General features: G+C 40.1%; 1 protein-coding gene across 6 annotated transcripts in view; it reads left to right on the plus strand.

The window, feature by feature from the left end:
* The window catches only part of Adgrg6 (adhesion G protein-coupled receptor G6), a 138,036-nt gene extending 135,274 nt beyond the window's left edge, over positions 1-2,762 (plus strand). For 3 of the 6 annotated variants that reach the window (XM_023712220.1, XM_023712219.1, XM_004628547.2), the window contains one exon: positions 2,035-2,762. In XM_023712220.1, the coding sequence (XP_023567988.1) occupies positions 2,035-2,213 (179 nt within the window). In that variant the 3' untranslated portion in view covers positions 2,214-2,762. The remainder of the gene's footprint in view (positions 1-2,034) is intronic. The other 3 variants (XM_023712221.1, XM_023712222.1, XM_023712223.1) reach the window with 1 other exon arrangement.
* Positions 2,763-11,428: the final 8,666 nt, after the last annotated feature.

Raw genomic sequence — 11,428 nt, forward strand, 5'->3', positions numbered from 1 at the left:
AAGCTGGTCACGTCTGTAAAAGTGCATGGCCCTGGAGGTTTTCCAGGAAGCAGGGGGAATGTACCCTTGACATTTCACAGAGGATGTGTGGTTTTCTAAAAACTTGAAGCACAAATTACTCCTTACTGAGATGTAAGTCAATAGCAGCTCCCAAGAGAAAACCAATGGCTAGCGAATGTGTGCTCTGGATGGAAGCACAGCGTCAGTCAGCTTGCTGGGGCAGACGCGACTCTGCCAGGCAGCCTCTCTGCAGCGCGGGCCACGCTTCCATCGCTCAGCCTTGCCTCCTTCTGCCCGCTCTTGCCACAAACCGGCTCTTCTCCCTCCACCTTCTTGGGGAGTGGCATGAGAGAACCATTTCCTGTTTTAGCCGTCCTTTGATTTTAGTGTCTGCCCTATGCGGCAATTTGAATAGTTTCCAAAGACAGCAGGTGTCCTAATGATGACTTTGACCAATTTTTTATAGATTTTGTATGTCATGTCACATATGGATCCAGTTTACTTAAAATTTAACAGGGTTTAAGTGAATATTTCTATTTTAGAAGGAGGATTCCTGAAAGCAGTGTCTCAGGATAGAGCTTTCTTACCTCTCTGAGAGCATATTCACATGACTATTGAAAACCGAGTTCTCAGAAGAAGATCCCCTTTTCTCTTTCACAACTGTAAAAATCTCTGTTATTTGTTTAATTTGAGGGTAAAATTTTCTCCACTATGTATTAGCAGGGAGAGGGCAAATACTTACATATTCACAAAGTATATAAATATAGCCACATATATTTATAAAGAATAAAGCTTGTGTGAGTTTGGGGCACTATTTGGTCTAATTTTTAAAAAGATCTTGGGCCTTGAGAAATAGTATTTAAATATGTGATACTAAAAATTCAGAATAAAAGTTTAAGTAACTCTTGATTATTGATTGCTCTGATATAATTACTGTCAGCAATATTTTGAAGCTAGAGCAAAATTAATAAATTATTTTCTTTTTCTTTGAAAAGTTTTCTGTCTGATAAGACAATTGTTATTTCTACAATTAATAATTCATGAAAGATGCCCCTTTTATTATATTTTATTAATTTGTCCAGGTAAAACTCATTGTAATATATATTCACTGTGACCTTTTATGTTTATCTTGATTCACTTTTATCTTCAAAAATCCATTAAATTTTGTAATTTTTTATTATGAAAAGATATAGGGGCCGGGGAGATGGCTCAGTAGAATAAGTGCTTCCTTGGCAAGTGCAAGGGCCTGAGATCAATCCTTGGTTCTGCCAAAAAAAAAAAAAGAAAAAGAAAGAAAAGATACAAAATATATAAAAATAGAGTAGTACGATGAGTCATATCCGGTTGTATACCCCATCCCATTTTTCTCTTCCTATATTATTTGGAAAAGATATCTTAGGTATCCTTCTTTCCTAAACATTTCAGCACATTTTAATTTTTTCTTTTTACCAAATCCATTTGTTTTGAGCCACTTAATTTTCTTCTTTCTTCTGTATTTTAGGGAAGGGTCTACAGGGTGTTCAGGGTCTCACTGCTAGATCGGACTCATAGTGATCTGCCTGTTTACAGCCTCCCTAGAACTTGGATTACAGGCATGGGCCACCATGCCCAGTCTCAATTGCTGTCTGAGCATGCCCTGGGGGCAGGGCTGGCACAGCAGGCTTGGGGATTGAACCCTTGGCCCCTGCACCTGCTTGCAGGCGCTTTAATCTGCTGAGCTATTTGGCCGGCCCTTGGTACATACACTTTTGAAGTGATTTTTTAAAATGATTTTATTCATTGACTCTAAAATATGCCACTTAGAAGAGTTTTTTCCCCTAACAAAGCACAGCAAATTATTAGAAGTCCAACTGACATTCAGTAAATATGATGGATGCAGTCGTTAAAATTTTAGTGCTGCCTGTTTCTCTAAGAAAGAACCTCGTTTCCTTTGTGTCCTTCGCAAGTGTGTGCATGGCAGAAGGGGGCTGGACAGCGGCCCAGGGGTGTCACCCGCTCAGCCTGCAGCCTAAAATCTTGTCTCATTTCTTACAGACAGTGCTGCCATGGACAAGTCCTTGTCAAAACTGACTCACGCTGATGGAGAACAGACATCAATCATCCCTGTCCATCAGGTCATTGATAAGGTCAAGGGTTATTACAATGCTCACTCAGATAACTTCTACAAAAACATTATCATGTCAGAAACCTTCAGCCACAGCACCAAGTTTTAATGTTTTCAGTCTAAGAAAAAGAAAATCAGTCACAGAACTGTGAAGATCTGCGAACAGAGAAGACGACGAGGAGCAGATATAGCTGTGCTGTTACCTAGGTAACTGCATAGAGATGAGGAATATGTTTCACTAAGAAGAAGGCTTTCATGGAATTCAGAACTTATCTTTTCAGTATGTGCCTTAGATGGGAAGGCTCCCGTCATCACTAAAACTTCAGTACCAAGACCGATATGTTGGTGGGCAGAGAGGTTATGATTTCAAAAAATATATTATTGAATCAGACTAATTAGAACTCAGGAGTAAGCACTAAAATTAGCAGTCAAAGGAGGAGAAAAACCAAGGGAAAAAGTGGTTTAGGGCCTGTGTACATCACAGTCGTGCCTGATGTGGCCATTTGCTGGGCTCTCCTCCCCAGCTATACAAAGCATGGTAAGACTTGTCCCTATCTTGGCTGCTCGCGAGCTTCACTCCACTGCTACCTTCTAAGAGTGCAGCGGTAGTTACTCTGTGTAAATATTATTCTGTGAAATTTCAAGCACAGATTTTTTTTTTAAAAAAAGACCATTTTATTCAAAATTTAAAAGGATTTTTTTTCTTATTATATCAAATAGTTAACCCTCAGGACCGTAACATGCGTAGGAAGAAAGCTTTCCCAAATACTGACCTAGTTACTATGAAGCTATGTAAATTTCCACTATGTTATTTATTCATTCTGTTCAAGACACACACTTGAGCAACATCAGTATTTATAACTTAATCCCTTACATTTGAATCTGATTTAGTGTTGACATCACGTTAACGTAGACCTTGTCCTTCCGGTAGTCACTTGAGAATGAATCTGTCACTGTATTCTGAGCCGAGAGGCTCAGGGAGAGAAGGAGAATTTCTGTCATGTATACCGTGTACAACAGCCTTTTTTAGGAGATCCATGCTGGGGCTTTGGTCCTAGCTTTGCTTCAGTGACTTTGTGCAATTTCCAGCTGCGCAAATGTAGTTCTCTTATTTTCCCCCAACAAGAATCTCATTACAAGTATAAGGTGATACGTGTGGTATCTCAGTTAGCCAAGATAATTTGTAGATGCATGGGTCCACAACTGTTAGTTTGAGAAGAAGTTGTGTAGAGTCTTCTAGTTAATAGCGTGTAAGAGCCAAAAGAGGTCTGCTGAGACACGGTGTGGTATTTATAGATCAGGCTGTTGTAAACAAGGCATGAATGAGAGCAGGCAGGTTACTGAACTCTCCAACTATCCTGAGCAGTGTGTGCTTGCTTAGGAAGGTATGGGAAACCACATTTTAATGGTTCTTAAGTGACAGCATCCTATTGAGCTCCTTGGAAATAAGGCATAGTACATGCCATTACAGTTGCTCTGGGTTCCCTGGAAAGGGTCTGTTTCACAGAAGCAGCCAGTAACATAAGTGATGAAGAGAGAAGGCATTCTGGCAGATCCAGCGAGGTACAAGTCAGAGGCCAGACTAGACCCGGAGAGCTTATTGTCTGTGGAAACTGCAGGTGGTTTAAGTCTCGGATGTCGAAGAACTTAAGGGGCTTGGAGCCAATCAAGGACATCTGGTCTCATGGTGAGCTCCAGTGATGAAAGTAGCCAGGCTTGAAAGGGTGGCGAGATGGTAGGTGGTAGCCTGCTAGGACTATTCCACTTTGTAGCAAGGAGATAGGAACACTGCCAAGCCTTGCCTCCCCAGGGGAATGGATATTTGGGAGAAAAAAGTTATAAATCTTAAGGTCACTAAGAGTCACTACAATAGAGCCAAATCCTTTTCTGTAGGCATATGTGAACAGGCTGCTTATTGTGCCAAAGGTTGCATAGAGATAAAAATTAATCTTAGTCACTGAACATTCATATATTTTCCTGAACCTTAGATATTCATGATAGATTTTTCATAAGCTTTCTACTGTAAGAGTTCTGCACAAAGTGCATATTTAGTAAATAGGCATTGAGATGTAGCCTCAAAAATGATTTCATTTTTGAGTGTTACTCATATGCATCCAGATCTGAGAAAACAGTGTTTTAATTGATAACCGTGTCAGCTGTACTTTAGATTTTCAAAAATCAGAGGAGAAAAAGAAATAGCTGAATAGAAATATTTGCAAGTGGGCTTAAAAGACTGGCCGTGTTTCACCTGTGGTTCTAGGTGTACAGTTCCCACCTTCAGTTAGCCCCACAGAGAGGCAGGGCAGGAATTCCCTGGGAGTCAAAATTCAGCTTCCAGCCACCTTCCAGCGTAGTTCACACTGTTTTTATTCCTTTACCCTCCTGCTTAACTGCATTGTGTTACTAGATAAGCTTTAGTCTAGGATCCTAGCTCATTCCCATTTCTGTTACTATTTCTTACATTGTGAAGAGGAGGTTCTTTGTTGTTGGCATAGCCTCTTTTGTATATATTTATTTATTTGTGTTTATGAATGTCAACTTGTTTCATCGTAGCTTTACATAGCTTAGCCTTGTTCTGATTAACTTCCTATTAGAGAGACTGTATATATTTTTATAAAAAATTGTGAAGTAGTCTTCTGTAGCAATATCTTTGAATATGGTGGATGAAAGTGACTGTGAGGGCAAATCAGAATGAGTAGTAAGAAGCTACTGTAGCTGATTTACCATTTTACTTAAATGGAAAATGTTTTTCAAATAAATACTTATATTGTTCACATTCCAAATTATCCAGTTCCTTTATGAGTGCATGTGTCTATTTCTGACTCTTAAATAGGAAAAGAAGGCTTGAAAAACTAGAAAATAACCTGCCAGCAGTTAAGCCAGTGACATGGGGATACTTTGCCAAAGCACCAAGAATGACTGTACGAGTACAAGTCTGGTTCGGCAGGATTAATGGATCTTGAAGTTCTCAGAATTGTTTAGGATAGGCTTGGGGGTTAGCTCAGTGGACTAAAGTGCCTGCTTAGGCAAACTTAGGCAAGCTCAGGAACCGTGGTTTGATCCCCAACACCATCTGTCATGCCACAGAGCCCAGCGTAGTAGCATATGCCTGTGTTCCCAGCACTGGGGAGGCTGAAAACAGGAGGATCACTGTAAGTACAAGCTGCGCGGTGAGACCCTTTGACAATTTTAATGTTTTAAATACAGTAAAAGAGAGAGAGAATTAGAAATTGATAAAAGCCAATTAAACAGGTTTCTTTGGGGGAGGGAACGTTGTCTTCAGCATCCCCCCCAAAAAAATAGAGACAATAATATCCTGTAAAATTTAGGACTTAGGATATTTTCTTCACATTTAAAACTACTATTTCCATTGTGGGAGGCTTAGAAAGTGACAAATTTTACCCAGGTTCACTTTTATGATCAGAAGAGAACCTCACTTCACTTCCTTTTACTGTGGTTACTTCGCCTAACTCCTTTCTGCAAAGAATCATGGCCCAATGTGGCTGGATGCCCGACTCAGCGAAGGCCATGCCTGGTGCTAAGCTGTGAGGCTCTTTGGCAGGTCACTACGAAATCAGGTCTTCCAAGCCAAAGTTCACAACTCCACGCCAAACCATGGTAAGAAAACAGGCAAGCAGCTGCTTGAGGCTCATGTGTTATTCCATATGAGCAAGTTATTTCAGAGGGCTTGGGGACAGCATGGGGTGTCAGTGAGAAACACTTATTTGATTTACAGCTTAACCCATGTTTATAGTCTTTGAACTTCGAAGAAGTTAGACTTTATAAAGACAGTGTTTTGGAAACACTTCTGTATTTTCAGGTGAATAACATTCAATTCCTTGCATATAAAAAAGCATTAAATCTCTCTGCTCCTCTCAATCTACCAATCGCCTTCATTTCTTAATTCTTACTTCTGTTCTTTTTCTCTCTCCTTTTTCCTTCCTTCTTTCTCTCATTTTAGAGAATAGTGCCATCATTTTCTTTTTTTTTTGCTTCCTAGACAAATGTGAAAATTCCAGATGTTTGTATGTCTGTTTAGTGTGTAGATGGTCCAAAAATTGGGAAAAGGGCATATTTTGTTACCACAGGCAGCGCCAGCCTAAACTAAGTAATTTGAACAGGGCACATAAAGCTTATAAACATGTTTCAGTGTCCGATGCTTGTTGCTATGTTGTGAAGCTTTTGCCACGTTCTTTGAGAAAATATTGTTATTTGTCTTCCATGTTGAACAATGCTAAATAGCCTTTCTGTAGCCACTGAGGAAGTAAGATTCAAAGCTGTGTGCGTCTGACTCTATTCTTCTGCATTGCTTCACCCGGATGCCTCCTTCAAAGAGCCTACAGCCTCTAGGCTATGGCAGCTAGAGCAGTGCTGCAGTATTCAGACAGAGCTTCATATCTTCATATGAGAACCCTTGAGTAGCAAACCATGAGTGATGAGTTGGTCTTTGAAATGGACTTAGATTCTGATTGGCCTCTGCAGTGGGTAAGGAGAGCTATTCAGGTACAGAGGCTGGAGTATCCAGGAAAGTACATGGAAATCATCTGTGGTTAGTTTGACTGAGGGTGTGGAAGTGGAACTATAGAGTGATGATGAAGCTACAACCAGGCCTTCATGGGGAAACATGAAACTGACTGGAGAGAGCAGACTTTGTGAGCAGCATGGGAAAGACAAAGAGGTTTCTGGGTAAGGAAGGAACCCATCCTAGCTTGGCTTTAGGGAGGTGACTATAGAGGGTGATGAGAAAGAGAATGAGACTGAAAGAGAACAGTGAGAGGGCCTTCCCAGAAGTCCACAGCACAAGGCAAACTGAAGATGAGTGGCCAAAGAGCATGGGTCTCAGGGAAGTGGTGACACTAAGAACTTTAAAGTAGCAATTTGGTAGGACATGGCTCACCTAAGTCTGAGCATGAGTGGATGCCCAGGTAGTTTGTAGATGCTGTGGGAGCTGAGAAAGAAAGGCAGGCTTTCTCTCTCTTCTTTCTTTCTTTCTTTCTTTCTTTCTTTCTTTCTTTCTTTCTTTCTTCTTTCTTTTTTCTTTCTTTCTTTCTTTCTCTCTGTCTCTGTCTCTGTCTCTCTCTCTCTCTCTTTTTCTTTCTTTCTTTTTCTTTTTCTCAGAACTGGGGATTGAACTCAGATCCTTGCGCTTTCCAGGGAAGTGCTTATTCTACTGAGCCATCTCCCCAGCCCCTAAGGCAGGCTTTCTTGAAAAGCATCTGCTTATGTCAAGAAATGTGAAACAGTAGCTTAAAGGAGTATAAATCTGCCAAGAGGTAACTGAGAAAGATTTTTCTGTCTAGTTCTTTTGTGGATGAAATAGAATATTTGAACACAAAGTAGAAGGCACCAGGAAGGAATGGGTGCTTTGTGTAGCAGGACCTGGAGGGGTGGGAGGGAAATGTGCAGGGAGTGGGTTGGCCTCAAAATGTGACAGGAGGCCTCCCTTTGTTCTGAGGTTGGAAATGGGCTCTGAAGGCTATGAGGTGAGGTAGGGAAGTACTGGTAGGCAGATGTTGGGAACCAGCAGTTTCCTGATTTCTATAACTAACACAGAGTTGCATTTTAACTGCAAGGTGTTACAAAGGAGATCGTGTTAGGATGAGGACCTCAGAACAGAAGGTTTCAAACATTGCAGGGAATGCAAAGCCTTGACTAAAATAAATAAGTCAACTAGTAATGTTTTCCCTGAGACTGACTTTTACAAGCACAGTTCCCAAATAATCTCATCAAAAATATTTTTAAATTTGCTATGTTTTTGAAAAGCTGGTTTATTTCAAGTGTCTAACTCAATATTTAGCATTCTAAACTCAAAACTTATTAATCAGAGATGAGTTTTAAACATTCATAAATAAATACATGAGAAATAATTTCAGAAATATTTCAAAATGTTTTGCATCTTTTAAATTATTCAATCTATTTGGCTTGGCTCTTTTTCAGTCCAAGTTAACTAAAATGATTTTTGTAACTTTGGATTTCAATTTGAATGAAATATTTGATATGCCATAACTAAATTTCAGTACTGTTACTTGTATTATCTGGTTCATATTGCATGAAAAAATTAGAAAATTTTAAAAAATCTTGGACTCTTGGAGCAAAAAATAGACTACCTCTATTATGTTGAGCTCTGATAACCTGAGTTATGCTTATAATCATTATTTTTGTAAGCAGTAATATACTGCTTGGCCACATAACAGGTGCTTGGTAACACTGATTTGAATTAAAATCTGTAGTTTACCTAGTCTGATTGCCTTTTAAATTTTAGAAAAATAGATAACAAAGTATCCTGTATTTGTAAGGACAAAGACTACAAATATAAAACGAAGGATAAAAGAATAAATACATAAACCACATTATGCTATTATGTTATTCCAAACCCTTTTCCTTCAGTTGTTTTGCATTTTTTTTTAAGTACAGGGTCTCACTACACAGCGCAGATTCATAGTGATCCTCTTGTTTTCAGCCTCCCAAATTCTGTGATTGCAGGCACACACAACCATGCCCAGTCTCAGTCTCTGTCTCAGCACGGCCCAGGGTGGGGGAGGGCCAGCAGTGCATAAAGTGCCAGGGATTGAGCCTCGGTCCCTGTGCTTGCCCAAGCAAGCACTTTAATCCACTGAACTGTCTGGCTGGCCCTCCTCAGTTGTTAAACGTCACTTTTTTTTTGTAGGGTGCTAGCAAGTGGGATAAGAACAAAATACTGCCAGTTGCTATTACTGTAGGTCTCTTTCAGTAGAATCTTAAAAAGAACTAGGTTCAGCTCAAGTCTGAGATGAATAAATAGAAAACCATGCCTTTGAGCATTTGTCTTGGGAGCTGTTTTATGGGCTCCCTGGCTTCAGTAGCACTGAATGGAGTGCACAAGGGCTCTTCTTAGAGTCTAGCTAGCAGATGTGCAGCTGGACTTCAGAGGACCTGGGACCAACAGATGACAGCTATGGTCATTAAGTGGCCAATGTTCTTTGTTTTCTATAGTATTTTTAAAGAGCATTACTTTAAAAATCACTATTTTCTAGTTAAAGTGAAACTAAAAGAGCATTTGTAGTTTCACAGAGTCACGAAGTGAAAGCTTTATAGCCACCATGATCGTCCAGTTCTCATATGAGTGCATGTGTAGCCTCCACCTTTATCAACATTCCCTAGAGTAGCATGTTTGTTACAATGATAGAATCTCATTATGGGCTGAAGTCCACAGTTTGCCATCGTGTTCACTCTTAGTCCTATACGTTCTGTGGTTGGACACATGCACATGCTGACTTATATGGACTGTTACAGTACAGCACATAGAGCATTTCATTTGCACAGCCACAATAATTCTGTTTCCTGTGTATCTTTTTCTATAAACACTGATCTTTTTATTATCATCTAGTGTCCTTTCCTGTAGAGTTATTCAACTGGCATTATATGAAATGTAGCATATTGGAATATCTTTTTTTCACTTAATAATATGTATTTACAGTCTTATGCTGCTGCTCACTCGCTCACACTTCACCACCATGCTCCAGGTCTTCAGGACCTCTGCTGTCACTTGTTAACAAGAAATTTCTGTGGGCCTGGACACCTGTCCTTGCCCGGAAGACCTTGGCAGCCATAGCCCTGGCCCTCCCAGCTTTCCAGCAAGTTCCACTGAGCCCAGCTGCCCCTCCTCACCCTGAAGATCACCTGGGGTAGCTGATAGGCTAACCCCATCCCCTCAGCTGTACTGACAGAAGTCTTTTGTGCTTGGCCGCCCATACTCTCACTTAACACCACAAGGGAGACCTGAGTCACACAGAGTCTTTAGAGAGCCTATGCTGTGCCAACCCACCATCAAGGGAGCTTTGCAGAACTTTGGCCTGCATTTATCATCATCGAAAACTTCTTGAACTATGGCTTGTCCACCTCCCCTTAATGATGGATGAAGCCACATTGAACTCCACACAGCAGGAGTTTGGTGAGCCTACCCTGCCATCCCACTCTCCTAAGAGTCTTTCTGACCCACACCCTGCCTACCTACCATTGCTGCAGAGTCATGGGAAATAATGGGAGCTTCAAAAAATGACAAAAGAAAAGAACAAGAGGCAATCTGAGACCTCTAGCCCACTGAAAACAAGTTTAAGAGACAAGGTCATAGAATAACTTGGAAGTCACACAACTGAAATTTCTGAGATGACAGCAACTGAAGTAAAGAAACAAGTCCCTCAGGCTCTGAAGGAAATCAGACAAGAAATAATCTCTCAGGTAAAGAAAGTGATAACAATCATGAAAGAATGGCTCAATACATCTAAGAAAGACACAGATAAAAGGTAATAGGAAAATTATGGAAACATTGAATAAACAATATAGGAAAGAACTAGAATGCATGAAATAGATTTGGATATCCAGGACATTAAAAATTCCATTGAAAACTGGTAAAACCACTAGAATGAAAGATAAGAGTTTCAGACCTTGAAGATAGCTTCCAGCTAGTGAACATGAAAAGAAACATTTCTTCAAAATAATGGTAAACCAGAAAATAACAACACAAAATCTGGAAGATGATGCAAAGAAAAATAATATAAGACAGGTATCAAACAGCTGGCAACAACACAAAAAACATTAAAAATGTGTTTGCAAAAGAGGTGACAAAATTTCCCTAGCATGGGAAAAGAATCTGCCATACATTTATGTGAGGCTTATAGAACTCTAGCAAGCCATAATCAAAATAAATCTTCATCCAGACACATAATACTCAAGAGTTCCAGAAATTGAGCAAAAGGACAGAATATTAAAAGTTGTTAGAAAAAAAATTACCTATAATGGAAAGCCCATCAGAATTATGGCAGATTTTTCAACACTGACCATCAAGTTGAGAAGGATTGGAGTGAGATACTTGAAGTCCTGAAAGAAAATAACTTTGAACCCAGATTGATGTATCCTGCAAAATTATTTGTTAAAATTTAATGGAAAAGGGCCATCAAGATAGCGCAGTGAACTAAGTGCCTGCTCAGGCAAGTGCAGGGATCAGAGTTCAATCCCTAGGACTGTATGTCCTGCTGGGCCCACCCTCCATGGCCCCATCCACACTGAGCCAGAAACTAAATCCAGGCATGGTGGCATGTGCCTGTAATCCCAGCGCTGGGAAGGCTGAAGACAGGAGGACCACTACAAGTCCAAGCTGCATATTGAGACCCTGTACAAAATATTTTTTAAAAAAAAATTAATGAAGAAATTAGATACTTTTACTTCATGACAAAGAACTGAAGAAATTCATGGCAACCAAACAAGCCCTACAAAGAGGACCACAAATTCAAAAACGGCAGAAGAGGACCACCAAGCAGAGAAAGTAATTAAGCAAATGAGAAAAGT

The sequence above is a fragment of the Octodon degus genome, unplaced genomic scaffold, assembly GCF_000260255.1.
Source record: "Octodon degus isolate 3935 unplaced genomic scaffold, OctDeg1.0 scaffold00024, whole genome shotgun sequence".
NCBI classification, from domain to species: Eukaryota; Metazoa; Chordata; class Mammalia; order Rodentia; family Octodontidae; genus Octodon; species Octodon degus.